The sequence below is a fragment of the Narcine bancroftii genome, chromosome 7, assembly GCF_036971445.1.
Source record: "Narcine bancroftii isolate sNarBan1 chromosome 7, sNarBan1.hap1, whole genome shotgun sequence".
Taxonomy (NCBI): domain Eukaryota; kingdom Metazoa; phylum Chordata; class Chondrichthyes; order Torpediniformes; family Narcinidae; genus Narcine; species Narcine bancroftii.
Window position 1 is genome coordinate 178,974,018 of NC_091475.1, and position 20,656 is coordinate 178,994,673.

Here is a 20,656-nt window from a genome sequence, read left to right on the forward strand (position 1 = left end):
AAAGTCCTGCAGCTCCAGGATCAAGAATAGTTTCTTTTCCAATGGCTGATCTGATACAATAAAAAGAACTGTCTGCACTATTCAAGCACCGTTTTTTTGTACCATGATAACAGTGAATATTTATTATCTATCTCTCTTTTGTATTTATTATATCTTTCTAAGTTAATTTAATGTGTAATATTGTAGTTTTTGTTTTATATGAAGTACCTGTTTGGCTGCAGCAAATAAAAATTACATTGCGTATGCACATAGTACAATGTGCATGACCTTAAAACCATTATCTTTACATTTGGTTCAGGATTGAAAGGGATTAATAGGAAGAGCCCTTATGCAATGAACTTTGAAAATTGTATTTTTCATTTGCCTCAATACATACATATAATTCTTCATCATATAACAATACAAAATAATATATATATATTTTTTCTTTTTAGGCAAAATATTCAGCATGAAATCTGGATTTCTAAACATTACCAGCATACGCAGGCTACAATCCAACATTTTTTGAGTGTTTTATTTATAATTTTTCAAACTCAAACAGTGTCAACAATCCATAATAATCCTTAATAATAAAAACACACTACATTTTCCAATTATATACAAGCTTCATCATTGAGTACAATTCCTTTTCCCCCACACACCCCCACTGTGATCCCCCCTTATCTCAATTGATAAAATTAAATAGTCAAAATTTAATAGACAATTACCCTGAAAAGAGAGACAGCAACAATAAATTAGTCCTCATCCCCTATTACTGTAGCATTTGACAATGAATCCAACGTTTTTAGGATGATCAGTAATAGAATTTCAACCTAGAGAAGATTTATTCTAATATAAATAATATTAATCACTTTTCTTGATATTTTGAATTATGCTATAGATGGCCAATTACCATTCACTCATTGTAGCATATAACGGACACTTTGATGCAAAGCTTAAACCCTACTATTTAACACAACCTTCTCCCAAACTAACAAACACACTTTGAAATTATTTAAAGGGGATTTGTTTACTTAAGTGATTTGAAACTTCCTCTGAAAATAGCTCACAGGTTTCCTGATGGAAGATATTGTTTATCTTTGCTGAGCACCATCAGGAATCTCAAAACAAAATGCATTTAGTGACACTGGGAAATCTCAGAGATAAGGTAACTTTGTTCCTGTCTCACCCATAGTCATTACTAACACGCCCGCAGTTGTGCTGTGTGCCAGCAGAGAAAGAGGATTGTAAATCAGAGACTGAAATTTTTTTCCTGGATGCAACTCTCACTTTGAAAACGAAAGATCAACAAAAACACCAAAGATTTGGAATCTTTCCTGTCTGTCAGCTAATGTCACATTGTTGTTTTCCAAATGCCCTGCAACTTGTAGGTCACACAACTAATAGCTTCAAAATGCTTTAACTAGGAGATACATGCAACCCACATGTTTTCCTCTAATATTTTTCTCCTTCCTTCCCTAAAGTCTTGACTTTTACTGAGTTATAGTGTTATGGACATCAATAGATCTCTTTATCTAGGCTACTCTCCTGGAATCTGGACAGTGGATTGGGTGGAGTGAACTTCCACTTCTCCACTCTTGGCACTTACTGTACAGGGAGATATATTAGGAAATTGCATGAGCCAAGCTTATGAATTTCCACCCATAAATTTTAATGGAGGAAAACTGACATGCACCTTTTCCTGTTTTCACTTCCACTACAAACCAGACGTGAAAAGTTCCACCTGTGTGTCCACATGCTGTGACTGAGATTGCAACTAAACTTGAATCAACCCTCAACCCCATTTTTAGAAGGGATCCATGGAAAGTTATATAAAGCATCAATGAACTTGACCTGATCATTTACTGTTGTATCTAAAACAGAGGAATTAATTAAGATAATCCTCCTCTTCAAGTCTATATCCGGCCACTCCCCACATTTGCCTGTTTTTGAAAAGTGACCAATTTCAACCTTTGATATTCGCAGTCATCTTTAGAATAGAAAATTCCAACCTACATTTTCAGTAAAATAAAATTCTCCTCATCTCAATCCAAAATGTCTGATTTTAACTTTAATGTTACTACTAGACAATTTCTGGAGTGACAATTCTTAATTAGGATATGTATTCCAAAAGGCCTTGGCAAATGAGAACAGACTTTAGGGACCAAGTTACTGTTACAGGTAAGTGTGGTAGGGAAATGATAAGCAAATCCCCAGGGCCACAAAGTCCATTCCAGCAGGTAGACAGCCTATCGTACTCAAATATCTTGAGAATCACACCTGCAGATGCTGGTATCTTGAGAGGAAGGAGGGACTCAGCAAGTCAGGCACCATCCATGGAAAGAAGTGGTCAGTCACCAGTTCAGGTCAGGATAAAGGGTCCATACCCAAAACATCAACTAATTACTTTTCTCTGGATGCTGCCTGACTTGTTGAGTCCCCCTAGCCTCTCTTTGCTAACAATGTCTTCTTGGAGAACAACAAACTCAACCTGGCAAATTCAACTTTTGACAAATCTTTGCTGCACTGCCTCAACACACTTACATCCTGCCTTGTTTAGAAAACAAAATCTCACTACAGTGTCTATTTGCAATCATTATGTTATATACCAACCCCCTTGCAATACTGGCAAATGGAAAGCAAAAAACTGCAGATGCTGTAAATCTGAAATAGACACCAAAAATATTACAAAACACCTAGTAGCTTGTTTAGCATCTTCAGCGAGAGAACAGAATTAACATTTCAGAACTTTGAAAGTGGGTTAACCAATAATGCCCAACATATTGCTTGCCTTCCTAACTTGTTGCTGCACCTGTATGTTAATGTAACCAGACTCTTGCCACTCTTTCAAAACAAAATAAGTAACCTCAATTTTCTCCAGACATACTCCAGTTCACAAAATAACAAAGAACACTTAAAAAAAAATGAACATAGTCAACATGCCTTTATTGAAAGGAAGTCACGTCTGACAAATCTGTTAAGAGATGTTTGTGGTTATAATGAACAGAATTGACAAGGGTGAACCACAATGTGCCAAACAAGAGATTATTGGACATGAATTAGAAGACATAGGATTGGAGGTAGCAAACTGAAATGAACAGAGCACTGGTTACTGAAGAGAAAGCAGAAAGTAGCAATAAATTGCTCTATTTTTACTTCAGATTTCCAGCATCTGCAATTTTAAAAGATGTTGAGAAAGTTTATTTGTTCCTCAAAGGATCCACGTGTACTTGAATTTTTTTTTGGTAAAGACATTGAACAAATCTCTTGCACATTTAGAATTCAACCACATCTAATTTCCCAATAATTGACAATAACTAAATATTAATGCCTCCATATTCATTGTTTATTAGAAATATGTGCAATAACAAGTAAAAATGTATCTTCCTTTGCAAATATTGAGGAGAATCACAAATGTGCATTTAATTTAAGAATATTTAGCATTTGAATGCAATACTTAACTGGTGAAAGTAACATCATAATTTATAATATGGACGATCATGCTTTCCATATTTATTGAAACAAGAGGCAAAATTTGTTTTAGCTTATTGGAGGTAAAATTATTATTTTTATATTATTATTATTTGATACTCTAACTTTTCAGATTACAGGGTCTGTGGGATTAGAGGATCAGAGGACCAGAGCTGGAAAGCATCACCCTGCAGAAAAGGAGATGCCTGTGAGAAGACCTGACAGGGAAGGTAACCATGGCAGCGGACCAATGAGGGGCTCAGCAGTTGAAGGACTCACACTGAGTCATGAACAGCTGGAGAATGGCTGATGAAACCAGGTATCAGCATTGGGATTCATAAGGGTTCTGATGGTGAGCAGGGTTCCTGAGGGCTTTGGGCTCTGACAGTTTCCTGATCACTGAACACAGGAGTTCAGAACTGGGAACTTGGGCTAGCTGACTAAATGGACAGGAGGCTGTGTAGTTGCAGATGATGGAGAAGCATAGGAGCTGAATCCATGGACATAGTGTCTCTGAATGGGGCTCTCCTTGACTTCTCCTTCTCTTATTTGGGTACTGAGCTTAGCTGGTGGGGCCTCTTTGTTTGCCTTTATTGCAAAGATATGTTATGTTTAGTTTCTTGTTTGTTTATATGTATATACTATGAAGTTTTTTTGCACTACCAGTGTGGTCATTCTGCCTCACCTGCAGAAAAAGGAATCTCAGGGTTGTATGTGATATCTTGTATTTACTCTGAAAATAAATCTGAAATTTAAATCTAAATCTGAAATCTAAATTCCTGTAAATATAGTTCCAGGTTACTCAATCTCTCCTCAGAGGCCAACCTCCACATTTTTGGAATCAATCTGGTGAGCCTCCTCTACACCATGTCCAATGCCAGTATATTCTTTCTCAAGTAAAGAGACCAGAGCTGTGCACAATACTTGAGATGCAGGCTTACCCTGTACCTCCCTGATTTTAAAATCAGTCCCTCTAGCAAAGAAGGCTAACATCCCAATTGCTTTCTTTAATTACCTGCAAACTAACCTTTTGTGATTCACACGTAAACATTGTAGTCCATTTGCCCACTCATTTTACTCTATCCAAATCACTTTGTAGACTCACTGTGTTTTCTATACAATTTGTTTTCCCACTCCATTATTTATCTATATTCTGAAGAGTTGGGGTCCAGTACTGATCCCTGTGGCACCTCATTCACCACTGATGCAATGCCTTCCCTGGATTAAATTTGAAAAAGATGTTTATTCTTTGGCCTTTAAATATTTTTAAATACAAACAATGTAAGTTATCATAGTTATCAAATATATAATTCACAGCTCTTATTGCTGCTTCAATGTCTTACCTGAAATATAAAAATTTATACTTTTTTCATCTTTTCCAACTTTGTTTGAAGCCACGCAACGATAAATTCCAGAAATATTAGATTCAGCTACCACCAGAACACTGACAGTCTAAGATAATGGAAAAAAACATAATAATTGATATTATGACAGTATATGTTGTGTTTAATATTGTATATAGGTATGATTTTGGGAGATGAAGTGTGGCAGGTTTTTTTTAGTGTAGGTCACATACAAATGTTTCAAAACCGATCTCATTTAAAATACTGGAGCTCTGCTCAAGATAGATAGTCCAGCTCCAAGAGCCTTTGCAAAAAATTTGAAGAGTGCCCAAGGGACTTCATGAATGGATTGTTGTTTTGAAAATAACAGATGAAAGAACTCACCAGAGCCGCAGGCTGTCTGAGTGTAGCTTGCTGCTCTAACAGGATCATGTTGGTTTTGCAAGCAGTGAGAGTCAAACAGGCTTTTCTCTGAGAGAGAGTTCTGCAGTGCTAGAGTTCAGCAGCAGCAGCTGGGACTGGAACAGGACAAGCTGGCAAGCTTGTGGAAAAACCCATTTTGAAGACGGGTTGTGAGTGCTTAGTTCAGCCTTTTCAAAGCACTTGTGGTCCATACAAGAGGAGAGGACTGGCTGTCTTATGTTTCACTTGAAATAAGGGAAATAAAAAGGAACTCTGTGGTGACCTGAAAGAAAGAGGTTATTATCTGGAAAACCCTGATGGGGAAAGTTTCTTCAGACATGTAATAACATGGCTGATTAAAAGGAATCAGTTTATGTCCAGTGAACAACAATCTCTCTCCTGAGAGATTGACTCTCTCCTGAGCGTTAACCATTCACCTGTCAAGCACCAAAGCCTGGTGAACTTCATAAATGTTAAATTCTGTATACAGTATAAGAATTGCCTGCAACCAGTGAACTTGGAGGAATGAGGAGTAAGATTGGACTGTGAATTAAAGAACTTTTCTAAACTTACTCACACATTACATACACAAGTGCTTAGAATTAGAAGGGGATTATGTTAGGTTAAGTAAGTTAATAGTGATAAGTTAAAATATGATTCTGTTTTCATGTTTAAAGATAATTAAAAACAATGCTTGTTTAAGTAACCATTTGTCTTGTTGAATATCTATTGGTGCTGGGTTTTGGGGTCCCTTGGGCTCGTAACAATATCCAATTTATTTTCTCATCAAATGGAAATTTTTCTTTTGCAGTGGTAGCAGGTACAGTTATTCAATGTATATAATAATATGTAAAATTATATCGCAAAGTTAAAGATTCTGTACATAACCAACATTATTCAATGGTATAACCTAGTCATTGACATATCATTGTTAAACAGTTACATTTTAGTTCTTTGAAAATACTTTATTCGAAAACAATGATATTGGTAGAATAACAGGAAAACTCTCCCCATGGAGCCATTTAACAGCTTTATTGTTCTGTTCCTGGCTTTGAATATGCAGATATATTTGGTTTGTATTATATGCTCAGATGAATTTGGTAATTTCAGCCAAGTTACATTTTGTGAATATTAGCAGTGCTTCTCTTCAGGAGAGAATTCTTCTTACTTTGTGCTAGTGTAAACACATAAAAATTTTAGGTTCTTTAATGAATGTTACAGTAATCCAGCCTTCTCATTGACATTATCTCGTGTTCTGGAACTCACAATGAAGCCCTTTGTAGTCACATTTGATTCAAGTCTACATTAATCCTGAAAATTTAATGTCACAGCAAATTTACAACTACTTCAAGAAAAGTAATGATTATTAATCTGATTTTTATTTCATTTGATTTATTTATATTTTGTATATACTGTTAATTTTAAAGTATTCTTTGAACCTTGTTTTGCAACTTGTTTTTAAACTTTCTTCAGAACCCCCTACCCTCCACCACCGCCACCTTTCTTTCAATATAGAGTGTATTATAATCCCAGGAGGTCCCCAGCACTTTACAAATTAGTGTAGTATTTTATAATTATAATCTCTGTGGCATTGCTGGCAGCAAGATCCCATCAGAAGCAAGGAAATAAATAATCTAATTCTCTGTTGTTGGAGGAGTGATTGACGACTATGGCATTAAAAGAACTTCTCTGCTCTTCATTTAATTCTATGGGATCTGTTAATCATCTTAAAAAGGTATTTGGGATTTTGGTTCAAAGTCTCATGATAATTCAGCAGTCCAACATGTCTCAATTGCAATTAAGACATGGCCATTTTTCTCAAAATTCTGGGAGTTGTATTTTTAGATTTAGGACAAAACAGTTACTTTGACCTAGGAGTGACATCCAGCATTATCTGTAAGGAGTTTGTACATTCTCCCCTTGTCTGTGTAGGTTTTCTTCGGGTGCTCTGTTTTATTCCCACCCTTCAAAATCAAAAGGGGTTGAGGTTAATTGGTGTATTTGGGGGGTATGGATTAATTGGCCAGAATGGCCTGCTACTGTGCTGTATGTCTCAATTTTAGAAAAAATATGTAATGAATAGGCTCTTGAAATTTCTTTAACTAGGATTTCATTTATGGCACAGCTAAATTCAAATGAAATAATTACTTTAAATATGCATTGTTTCCTCTCAACTCCACTTCCACCTCGCCCACAATGCTATGTTCCTTAAAGATAGATTAATTCAGAAGACTAGATTAATAATACATAGAACTCAATACAAAAATTCTGGAAACCTTGAATGTGGCCATGAAGTTAGATGACACAAAAATATTTGCGACAGGAAATCTACTGTCTTTAGTCAGTTTGGTTTGTGCAAGACACAATGCCCAGACTAATATTTAGAGGGTCATCTTGTTAATATTATCTTTTCAAGAAAATCATGACTGAGCATTGTAAGTATGTATTTAGAAAGTCTTAATATCCTTTTATTAAAAGGTGTTGGAACTATCAAGAATATTGACTATTGCCAACTACTATAAGAAGTGATTCTCTGTAAACTAAAAGAAGGCACATGTAGATGACAAATATTGGATAATATTTGTTACGTCTCTTCTTACAAGCTATCCAGATTTAGACTGTTATAATTAATACCATCTGTTATGGACAGGTTTGAGTTATAACAAGGCCTGGACCTTGAACCTGAAAGTGTTCCATCACAATTTACAATGACAACTAATTAGGAGTTTTGGTAATTAAGTGATCCACAACTTTAAATGTACAATACTGTAAGTATTTCTAACAGAAATGGCACAACCCTTAGGGTGTGGGGCAAGGAAACCTTATCTCTCAGGAAAACAGTGATAGAACTTGTTTAATTGTATGTAATTGTTTAATGGCTTTAGCTCTGCCACATTCCAATTACTTTATTCACCTCTTCCCATTTATAAAGTAGTTTGGGCAGAAATGTTGCAACATCATTGTAGAAAACATTTTGGTTTAATCAGAGTTTATTTATATTCATTTCCTCCACTTACATTCAACTCCATATATAACATTTAAAAATATTAGGGGTCATAGTAAGGAGATCATTAATTACATTATGACCATTATATTGTCTCTTCTGGTTAAACCTCTGACCTACTATTCTTTGTTTTCAGGGACTCCTGTTTTATCACATGTTTGTTAGCTTGCAATTCAAAAATGTTTGTAGATTTAGTTTAAAATTGTACTACTCAAAATATTTTGTGCATATAATATATATTTTGATTCCTTTTAAAAATCTGTTATTCAAAGAAGTATTCAATAAAATAATACAACATTCACTTCATCTTGAATATATGTCATTTGGTCACAGAACATGCACTGGAGAGATAGATGAATATTAGTTTTCATTGTGAAACTCTAGATTTTTTTTAACTTTAGTGAATATTTGATTTTACATTGTCAGGATGTTTCAATTTATATAAAAAAACAACCCACACATTCCAAAGGTGATAAGATATCTAGGCCATTCTTCACTAAGATTCTCTTGGATTCTTGGACAATATTGTCATTCCTTTGATTCAGTGGTTAGTGTAATTCAATCTCCTTAATGTTTAAAAAAAAAAAAATTTTTTTTAATCGCTGCCCAATCTGAGAAGATTTGCTTTTTTCACAAATTCAGCTCCCTCATCTCTATTCCCATCCCTGGAAACTACCTGAAATTGATCAACTACTTTCAATGAGAGTATTGTGTTTGGAACACTTGAGTGTTCTTTACAACATAGCTTCTCTATTATTAAGATTGCCTACTTCTGTCTCTGTTCTATCACTGCTGCCTGAGCTCAGTTCACCTCCTCCTGAACTCTACAACTATATTTTTGCACTGCAATTAGAATAACTGCATTAAGTCCAAGTTTTGAATCCAAAAACAATGGTGCGATGTCTTTTCAAAATCTATTTTGCTTTTACAATAATTTACTATGTTTACTGATGATCTTCAATGACTTAATTGACATTTATTGCATTCAAAATGCTTTAATTATTAGACATTTTAGCTGCTTTCATACTTTTTAGCTGTTGGAGAGAAATCTGGTTGGGATACAATTCAATCTATGTTGTCCTGCTGGTATTGTGGGGCAGGTGGCTACTGGAATGCAAAACCCCAACAGCTTGAAAGTAAAACGACAGAGAAAACTAATTTTCTACTGAGAAAGTTCTAGCAGTGTATTTGTTTCTCACACACATTCTTGACAATACCCTCTTTCTTAACAACTAATTTTCCTATAACCTACTTAATCCCTCAGTTTTATTCACTGAATTTCCTTCCTTCCTCCTTTTGTCCCCACTCCCCATTTCATTTTCTCTTCCACTCCCCCCCACCAACTTCTTTCCAAATCCTTTTTTCTCTCCACTCCTAGCTTTTCTATGCACCACATTATTTTCCATCTACTTTTCCACTATCCTCTCTATCTCTCTCTCTCTCATCCTACTTGCTGTCCCTCCATCCATTCTCCCTCCACTATATCTCTCACCCAAAGGGCTCCCACACCTTCCCTCAGCTCTTTCTCTTCCCAGCTCTGCTTTCCTCTCCCACTCTTCCACTATACCTCTGACTTTCCATAAATTCCTCCATTTACTCTTGCACTCACATCTCTACTCTCCATCTCTACCACTTTTCGAGTGAAATAAATGTAAGAGCTGGGATGGAATGACAGCGTGGAGGATAAGGAAGAGAGAAAGAGAGAGAGGAAAACGGAAAAGGAGATGGAAAATAGTGCAATGCTTTTCTACACCTTTCTCATTCAACACCACCCTGATCTCTGTCAGCACTCCCACTCCCACTTCCCCTTGCTCACTTTCCAGCCATCTGAATGTTTACTGATCTCCCCACTCTGATCCCAGAAGCTGCCTCTCCCAGTCTGGTGTTCAACCATGGCTCCTTATCTCCCTGAAATGTTTCCATGAAAGTACTTGTGCGAGCTTCAGCTGCCCATGCAAGGCAATGACAGCAGGTTGTGGAAATACCAGCCAAGGTGCTGTTGATCCAGTGAGGTGAACAACACCCATAGGATTTATCCACATCTTCCTCTAGAAACATTTGAATATGCCTGAGATTGTAAGGTCTGATCTCAGAAGTTAAGCAGGCACTGGACAAAGTGGCAACTCTCTGTCTGCCTTACGGTAGACAAAAGTTAAAGAATTTCATGTGTATTACATTCTAAATGTAGTATTATGTGACAATAATGTAACCTTTTACCTTTATCTACTGTCTCGAGACAAATGTAGTATGGTAGTGTCTTCCTCTACCTTATATTCAAAACTCTGCTATTCGTAGCTTAGTCCACTATAATCCGTATTTTCTGAAATTCCACCTTGGCCTACTCCTTGTTTCAAATTTTTTTTCACTTTGTGGATTCAAATTCAGATTTGATTTTACAAACTTAAGCCTCTGAATTAAGAAACAATAGCATACATTGATGGGAGTTATTTAAAATTAAAACAAATGATTCTACAAAAAAAAATAATTGAAAAGCAAATTAATAAATGGAACCAAGCATATAATAAAAAAGTCTCTGCATATAATCAAATAGTTTTTGCAAGTAATTTTTTTTCAAAAAAACCAGATTAAATGCCTTCAGAAAACCTTTGCCAAAGATGCTGATTCCTTAAATGTCCATTACTTTGTTGGGAGCTTGCAAAGACTTTGGGATGAAGATAGTAGTCTTTTGGCATAAATGTCAACAATCTGTACTTGTCTAAGCACAATGAGACATGAAGTGCACCAACACCTCGACTTCCTCAGATATTTTCTGAAATTAATCAATGGTGACATCAGACAACTTATAAAACAATAAATTAGGCCGGAAAAAAATACCACAGTAATAGTGTAGAGTAGCCATTCTCAACTATTTTTCGGCTATGGCTCCCTTCGGACTCTGCTCAAAGTTTATGGGTCCCTTTCCCTGTGATGTATTAAGGATTGACTTCTTGCATATTTCTCTCCTACCGACACATAAAACTTATGCAAGGTGATGGGTAAGGTTCCTGTTGACAATGGCTAGTGCAGTGGATCAATTTATTGAATGCATTTAATCAAGGTTTTTAAAATCAATATGCCAAGAAATCACCTGAGGAACAGGCTATTTTAGATTTGGTATTGTGTATTTAGACTAAGTTAATTAATAGCCTTGCAATAAAGAAGAGAGATCATTATAAATTTATATTGAGATTCAGAATGTTTCAGTTAAATCTGAAACTAGGTCTTTAATACCAGTAGAAAGATTAATTCCCTATGGTAGATTGGAGCAACTTGACTGAAAGATAATAGGCAATGATTATACATTCTCAAGGGACAAATGCTCCATTACATGATTACCAAAATTAGTTAAAGATAGGACCAGATTATAGGAATAGGATTATAACCCTGTCGATGGTTACAGAGCTCCAATACTAGCTTTGATCACCTGTGAAATTATCCAGATTTTTTTTGAGATGAAACTAGAGTTGTACTTTCACTGGAGTCTACCTGGATACAGAATTGAGTGCTGCCTAGTCATGCTATGAAAAACAATACATGTATGAGGAAGGAAAAAAAACTTGAAGAAACCACTGGAAAAAAAAATGCTTAATATACATATAAATCAAACTTTAGATGAAAACAGATTACATTTTCAAAGTCGTTGAAACATTAATTATTGGAAATAATCTGTATATATTTGTAAATATATTTAATTTTTTAAATACCTTATTTTTCCCTTCCAGTAATTCTACTCTTTCCCTAATGACGTGAATCTTATTTCCAGTAATGTTGATGTTGCTGCCAAGTGTATCCAGAAAAACAATGCTGCTTTGGATCTCTGAGTATGCTTCACATCTGGAAACAGCATTTAACAGTCATTATAGAATGATAAACTACTTACATGGCTTTTACCTAAATCAGGTTACTGCCTATAAAATTAAAACAAATGATTCTACATAAAAAAATAATTGAAAAGCAAATTAATAAATGGTACCAAGCATATAATAAAAAAGTCTCTGCATATAATCAAATAGTTTTTGCAAGTAATTTTTTTTCAAAAAAACAAGATTAAATGCCTTCAGAAAACCTTTGCCAAAGATACTGATTCCTTAAATGTCCATTACTTTGTTGGGAGCTTGCAAAGACTTTGGGATGAAGATAGTAGTCTTTTGGCATAAATGTCAACAATCTGTACTTGTCTAAGCATAATGAGACCTGAAGTGCACCAACACCTCGACTTCCTCAGATATTTTCTGAAATTAGACAAATCCCCAGTTACTCCTATCAATTGTTATAGATGTACCATATCCTGTCTTGATGTTTCACCTCTTGGTATGGGAACTGGTCTGCCCAAGATATTACAGAGTTGTGAATGCAGATCAGGCTACCATGCTGATCAACCTCCCCTCCATTGATTCCATCTACACTTTCCACTGCATCTGGAAAGCAGTCAACAGAATAAAGGTCACATCCTAACCAGTCACATGTTCTTCTTTCCCACCCCTCAACCAACTCCCCTTCCCCCCCCCCCCCCAATTGGGCATAAGATATAAAAACATGCACCATCAGGTTCAAGGACAGTTTCTTTCAAGCTGTAATCAGATTTATGAATACACCTCTCATGAGTAAAATGATGAGGGTTGACTTGCCTGGATAGGATGCAAAACAAAGATTTTTCCCTGTATCCTTGAACACATGACAATTCAATTCATAAACATTCCAAATTTAATTAAAAATATAATTGGCTCTTCATCTGTAAGTAAGGCTTCAGTCCTTGTTCACACACCCAAGTGAGCTCCTTCACTACCCACCAAATCAAAATGTGCTTGCAATGATCAAGTATATTTTCATCAACTGCATTTTGTCTCACTCTTTTGTCAATGAGTTCTGTTACATGAGCTGTTACAACCTTAGCAATGACTTGACTAATGAAGCACTGGACTGTTTGTAATTTTGCTTTAATTAACATGCTTTGTAAATTAAGTAGGCTCAATGATAACAGCCATTTACAGGTACTATGGTTGGTAATTAAATCATCATGGCAGTAGATGGGGGAAAAAATGAAAACTGCTCAGGTCAGATGCTAGGGGAATTGGAGATCATTGGGGATCATGGTGGGCAGTGTGGAGGGAATCAGGTCAATGGCAGCAGTGTCATCAATGAAGTTATAACCCTTCGATGAGGACTGCTTTGTGTTCTCCTGATTTCTCTCTCCTGTAGCTAACATGGTGTTGTTGTGACGCCACTTAACTAACTGATCCATCTCACTCCTGTACATTTCCTCATTGCCATAGATGGCATTGGAATTGTGCCTAGATACACAGTCATGGGTGTAGAGAGGGTAGAGAGTAGAGACAGTAGAACAGTGAAATAAGTGGACCATGCAGTGGGTCTGTGTTGATTGTTAGTGAGGAGAAAATGTTGTCAGCGACCCACACTGACTGTCCTGTTGAAATCGGTCACAGCTGTGGCATATTCATTCAAGTATGAAGATGAATTGTTGAATATGGTCCACTCCACCTCTCATACCATAGTTTCACTGTTTTCACCACTGGTGCTGTAGTCCTCAATCTCTGCTTGCGTCCTAAGAGTAGAAGTATGGTAGGGGAGTCTAGGACAAGAGACCATAATTTCAGGATAAAAGGGTGTCAATTTAAAACAGAAATATGGAGAAATTTCTTTCGCCAGAGGGTCGTGTGTCTGTGGAACTTGTCACAGGCGGCAGTGGAAGTGAGGTTGTTGGGTGTATTTAAGACAGAATTTGACAGGAATTTGATTAGTCAGGGCTTCAAGGGTTACAGGGAGAAGGCCTGGCAGTGGGGCTGAATGATAAGGATAAGCTCACGATTAAATGGCAGAGTAGGCTCAAAAGGCCAAAGGCTGAAATGGCCCAATGAGATGCCAGAGGGGCACAGTGATGTGCCAGACGGGTGCTTCAGTGAGCTCCCGCAGCACTCCACCCCTGGCTGGGATGAAGTACATGCACACATACACACAACGAACTGGGTACCCGGTACATTCAACAATCAAGGAAAACCAATACGACACCCCCCACGCCACCCCTTGACTCAGGCATACAGCTCTATGCTACTACTAGGCACTAACTAAATGCTCTCAACCCTTTAACAGTTCAGTGCACATCTTAGCACCAAGAACAATTTACCAACAATTTCTCCAGCGGAAAGTGCCATTCCACAGTTGTAGGCCTGCAGTGAAGCAGGGTGGTCCAATGGCAAAGAGGGCAATTCGAGCATACGTGGCACCTTTATAGTGCTTGAAGGCTGGGGGGGGGGGGTCCAGTCCAACTCATTTACAGGAGGTCAATGGCTCGGTACCAGCAAGGTTAAACTAATTACAACAGCCAATGGCCCAAAGCCAACTACAGGCAGGCTGGGGGGCCCAGCCCAGGTAATTTACAGGCTCAGTGCCATCAAGATTGAACCACTTACAAAAGCCATTGGCCCAAGGCCAAGTACAAAGGAATTTAAATTTTCCAATGCAAGGTGTGCACTTAATGTGGGGCGGGGCCAAACTTTGATTGGCAGTGCTGGGTAGTGCTGTCACAACCCTTCACTGGTTCACAATACAATACAGAATGGTGAAATGGTAATTCAATTCTTCAGATTACATTACCCTTTACAGTCACACACCAACAAGCTTTTAATTCATGTTTTAAAGATGATACAGGTGCAGGAGCAGGATTGGGTCATTACCATTTTGTTTGTGCACTTTGATGAATTGATGATGACGCAAACGCTGCTACCTCTGCCTTTACCTGACGCCTGTGTCCATTCTGTGCAATGGAGGGTGAAGCCCTTGGCTATAGTGCTATGTCTGGAATGCTCTCATTTAGCCTTGTCTCAGTGAAACCATACAACAGCAATCCCTGATCTGTCTCTGCTGCTATAATCTGACTGAAAGTTCATCCAGTTTATTTTCCAAAGACCATATGTTAGCCAGGAAGATGGTAGGGAGTGGAGGCACTGCCATTTTCATCTCACCTGTAGCCCTCCTCTGTGACCACATAGTCAGAAAGAAAACTGAAACCAGTGTTGATGTATTGGAGCATAATGCTCCAATTTTGATCATCACTTGCAAAGATAAATAAACATTGACAAACAAAAGTTATAAAATACTTAGAAATAAATTTCTGATTGATTTCCAGTAGCTACGAAAGAACATTTTTCTTTTGATAATTTTTAAAGAGAATTGTCAGGGGTTAAAGCAGTGGTTCTCAATCTTTTTCTTTCCACCCACATACCACTTTGAGTAATCCCTATGCCATTGGTGCTCTGTGATTAGTAAGGGATTGCTTAAGGAGGGATGTGAGTGGAAAGGAAAGGTTGAGAATCACTGCTCTAGACCTAATTATTACAAAAAATATTTTGCTCAAGAAAAATTGTGATTGGCCTATTTCCTTTGGAGTTATGAAACCCTGCACATAGCGAGTCAATTGGGTACGATTAAAACTGGTTTTCAAACTTTTTCTTTCCATCCACATACCACCTTAAGCAATCCCTTACTAATCACAGAGCACCTATGGCATAGGGAATACTTGAAGTGGTATGTGAGTGGAATGAAAAAGGTTGAGAACCCCCGGGTTAAAGGACTTAGCTGATTTTAAGCATAGACATTTTCCTTTGGAGTACAACATGACTGATGAATCGAGGATTAAACAAGCAAACAACTATAAACAGGGGCGGGCAACCTTTTACCATGTGTGGTCCTGATGATGGTGAATGGCTATAAATACTGAAACACAGACATTATGTAATTTAAACTTTCGATTGCCTCTGCGTGAAGTACCTAATGTGGAATAATAATTTATCAAAAAACTGTCCACAGGAAAATGTTCAAGCAATGAGATCAACTATATTACTTCCATTTCTCTACAATGATGCATTTCAGGTGAGGGAAAGCTGTAAATCTGGAAGTGCACCAAAAATCATGAGTTAGACATTAAAAAGACACAATAAAAAAAATCATAAAGGAGAAGAATTAGTCACAAGGAAAACAAAATAACTAACCCCAAAACAGTAGCTGAATCAATGGGGAACAACTGGTTTGTTGTTTGAAAGCATTTCGATATTGGGTGACATGGTTGTTGATGTCAATAGCAAGACATTATCTCAAAGAGTTCTGCTATCAACCTTAACCACCGGTAGAACAAACTGCTTAGCAGGAGGGATAAAATCATCCGGTGCTGGATATTAATATTTCAGACAGGCGTTTGGAGGACAGCAGATCATCATTTAAACTTGGTTGCTTTTAAATAATTCTTAAAAATAATCAGTTACAATTATTTTTGTTGCAAAACTGTGGACATAAATAAATTTGTCGAAAACAACATCTTGAATCTTTCTCAGCAGAAGCTCTTATGTATTCCTCTCAACTTCTGCCTTTGATCCAGATCTCCTGCTTTAATTTCTCACTACTCTAAGGTGTGTTTTGAACTATGAGTATGGGAGGTAAATCCCATTTCAGAGTGAACGAAATTTGCTTTACGCTAAATGAGTTTTGCTTGCAGCCAGATTCAGGTGAAGGAACTTCGCAATGTCCCACACACGGACATCAGGGTTTGCGCCTTTTTGAGTGAGACAGGGGAGTGGGAAGAAGGGGGAGTAGAGAGAGGGGGTGTTTAGGTAAGTGGGGAGAGGGGGACAACTTGGGGAATGGGGCAGCTCAAGGGAGTGGGAAGAGGGGGCAGGGAGAAGGGGGAAGAGGGGGAGCGGGCAGAGGGGAGATGGGAGAGAGAGCAGCTCAGGGGAAGGGGAAGGGGGATGGTGGCAGCGGTAGGGGGTGCTTCGGGATCACTCCGAAAGGTTCACCCCATGCTCCACATTCACCAATGGGTGAGTGACCTGAATCAAGAGCAGGACAGTTAGCCTCTGATGCACAGTTCATCTTAGGCCCAACTTGAGGGTGAAGCGTGTTCCCGGGAGTGCCAGGATGAGTTATTTTTCCAGGGCAGAAACTGATGTGGATCATGGTTATAACAATGAACAGAGACTTCAGTGAACATTCCGCATGAATGCAGTCATTTCACTGCCTGGTTCACAACCCTGAACGAATGGGCGGCATTTATGTAGCCACAAAGTATTTCCTTTGCTGAGGTATGTTTAACCCATGCGCACATTCCCCAGGGCCACCGATGACAAAGGCCAACAGTTTAGTGCAGCGAACGGTGTATGTTGGAGCGGCTGAGGGTGATTGGGTGAATGCATTGGATTGCTAGCTGGATAAATTTGGATCACAGGCCAGATCCAGCCCATGGCTGAACTATAAGAAAGAGAAAAAGGTGAAGAAAGTCTCAGCTTATCTGCTAAGGGTATTCAGGGAGAAAGTTTCTGCTTGAACCTTAAAAAGGAACTTTGTGAGACTAATGGTTTCTAGTCTATGTTTATCACTACTCAGGCTGGCAGATGACCACACAGGAAACATAATGAAAGTGTCCATTATTTGGAGAAGATCACTATGCTTTCTATCACAGCAAACTAAAAGATAGCTAATGGACAGTTAAACATGAGCTCCCCAGGAATGACAAGCCCATGCCCAACATTCTAAAAAATTGACTATATGTATTAATAAATTCCATAATGCGAATTAGAATCATAGAGTTTACAGCACAGAAACAGGTCTTTAAGCTCAGCTTGTCTATTGCAACCACCTAACCTCATTCCATTTATCTGTGTTTGTCCCATATTCATCTGAACCTTTTCTGTCCATGTACTAAATGCCTTTTGAGCATTTGTACTATACCTGCCTCTATTATTTCCTCTGGAAGTCCATTCCACATACCTATCACCCTTTGAATGCAGTACAGAAGATGTATTCTGAACCAAAATAGAAATCAGATCTATCCCTATCTAAAGAAAAAAATAAGATGTTCATTCCGATATTAAATAAATTGGAGGAAAATGGATCACCTTGTTTACTCCTCTTATAATAGGAATGAATCTGCTTCTGGCCTTGCCATTATCAATAAAAGTTACCGCATCGATTCTGAGCTCCGGTCCACAATATCTCCAACCTATCCTAAACTTTAAAAATGAGCTTGATAGAATCAAAATTTTCATGAGATCTAGAAATACTATTGTCAGATCATTCCAATTCCTTGCCATTAAATTGTTTAATATGGCAATAACACAGGTCCTTTTTAATTTTTTCCCTGTTGTTAAATTAAGATTTAAATCTTCAAGATTTAGACTACATTACGCTGGGTAAAGCATTATGACCTTGTCTATGCTCCTCAATTTTATATACTTCAATTGGGTCACCCCTCAGCCTTCTACACCCCAGGGGAAAATGCCCCTGCAATCCAGCCTTTCAAAATATAAAGCCGTCCAGACATGGTGACATACTTAGGAATCTTTTTTTTGCACCATTTCCAGTTTAAATGAAATTCTTCTTATAACTGGGCAACCAGAACTGCACATGAAAAATGATACAGCAGATCATCAATGCTGTTTCAATTCTTGTGGAGAAGCCTTAAGTAGACTGATTTTTAATATATTGTGTGGTCTAACATCAAAGGGTGGCACAGTTGGTGCAATGGTTAGTGCAATGCCTTTACAGACCCAGCAGTCATGGTGGTCATGTCTCTGGCACGGGGGATGGTCCATCGGTTCAGAAGGGAAAGACAGAAAAGAGAGAACTCTTGTAATTGGAACTCTCTGGTTAAGGAAGTTTGCTGGATGAGTTCGGGACTCCTGGTTGGTATGTGGCCTCCCAGGTGCCAGGGTCAGGGATGTCTCTGATCAAGTACACAGCATTCTTGAGGGGGAGGGTGAGCAGCCAGATATCATGGTCCATGTGGGGACCAATGACATACACAGAAGTGAGGATGAGGTCCTGAAGAATGAATATATGGAGTTAGGAAAAAAGTTAAAAAGCAGGGCCTCAAGGGTGGTAACCACGGGATTGCTGCCTGTGCCACTCACTAGAGAGTAGGAATAGGAAAATGTGGCTGATGAATGCGTGGCTAAAGAGTTGGTGCAAGGGGCAGGGGTTCACATTTGTGGATCATTGGGATCCAGATTCAGGATTTCATTCAGTTTTTGTGATTTCATGTTTGAGCCACAGTTGCCTTTTTCGTGAAGAATTCGGATAATTATAATTAGGCATAGTTTTGAAAGCAGGAGATAATTTTAAGATGCAGATAAATTAAATACATATTTTATTTGGCCAGCAACAAAAACAACACTATAAAGGATCAATTCTCATGTTAACATCTGATAACATCACTGGGGATGTATGACCTGTACAAAAGCGATGGGCTGCATTTGAACTGGAGGAGGAGCAATATCCTGGTGGGCAAATTTGTGAGAGCTATTGGGGAAGGTTTAAAATAGTTTGGCAGCGGGGTGGGAATCTGAATGAGAGAGTGGAAATTAGAGTATTAGAACACCTAGATTTGAAAGGAGAGAGAACCAAAATGTTAAAGTTAATGAAGGAGGGGGGGAGGGGTGGTAAAAGTAGATGGTAATCAAAGGAGTGTATTTTGGGGACAGCTCTCAAGTGTATATATTTCAATGCAAAGAGCATTGTAAGAAAGGTGGATGAGCTTAGAGCATGGAGTGACACATGGAAATATGTTATTGTAGCCATCAGTGAAACTTGGTTGCAGAAGGGGCATGATTGGCAGCTAAATTTTCCAGGATTCTGTTATTTTAGGTGTAATAGAAATAAAAGGGGGAATAAAAGGTGGAGGAGTTGCATTGCTTGTTAGAGAAAACATTAGAATTGTGCTATGGCAGAATAGATTGGAGGGCTCATTCATTGAGGCTATTTGAGTGGAATTGAGGAATGGGAAAGGCATGAAAACACCAATGGTGTGTATTATAGACCACCTAATGGGCTGAGGTAATTAGAGCAGCAAATTTGTAAGGAGATAGCATATATGTGCAATAAGCATAAGGTAACGATTATAGGAGAATTTAACTTTCCACACATTGAATAGGATGCCTTTACTGTAAAAAGGCTGGATGGGTTGGAGTTTATCAAATGTGTTCAAGAAAGTTTTCTAAATCAATACATAGAAGAACCAACTAGAGAGGGGGCAGTATTGGATCTCCTATTAAGGAACGAGATAGGTCAGGTGACAGGTTTGTGTTGGGATACACTTTGAGTCTAGTGATCATTATACTAATAGTTTTAAGTTAATAATGGAGAAGGATAGGGCTGGGCCTAAGATTGAGATCCTTGATTGGAATGAGGCAAATTTTGAGGAGATGCAAAAGGATTTAGAGGGTGTGGATTGGGTTAATTTATTTTCAGGAAAGGATGTAACAGATAAATGGAGGATAGTCAAAGGGGAAATTTTGAGAGTACAGAATCTGTATTTCCCTTGAGAATTAAAGTAAAGGTTAGAAAATACAGGGATCCTTGGCATTCAAAGGATATTGGGAATTTGGTTTGGAGGAAGAGGAATGTGTACAACAGGTATAGACAGCAGGGAATAAATGAGGTGCTTGAGGAA

At 37.9% G+C, this 20,656-nt stretch overlaps 1 protein-coding gene across 6 annotated transcripts in view; it reads right to left on the bottom strand.

Annotated features, from left to right (window-relative positions):
• The window catches only part of flt1 (fms related receptor tyrosine kinase 1), a 274,469-nt gene that overhangs the window by 132,125 nt on the left and 121,688 nt on the right, over nucleotides 1-20,656 (bottom strand). For all 6 annotated transcript variants that reach the window (XM_069891516.1, XM_069891514.1, XM_069891517.1 and 3 more), the window contains exons 11-12: nucleotides 11,904-12,033; nucleotides 4,794-4,902 (exon numbers count right to left, since the gene is read on the bottom strand). In XM_069891516.1, coding sequence (XP_069747617.1) covers nucleotides 4,794-4,902; nucleotides 11,904-12,033 — 239 coding nt within the window. The remainder of the gene's footprint in view (nucleotides 1-4,793; nucleotides 4,903-11,903; nucleotides 12,034-20,656) is intronic.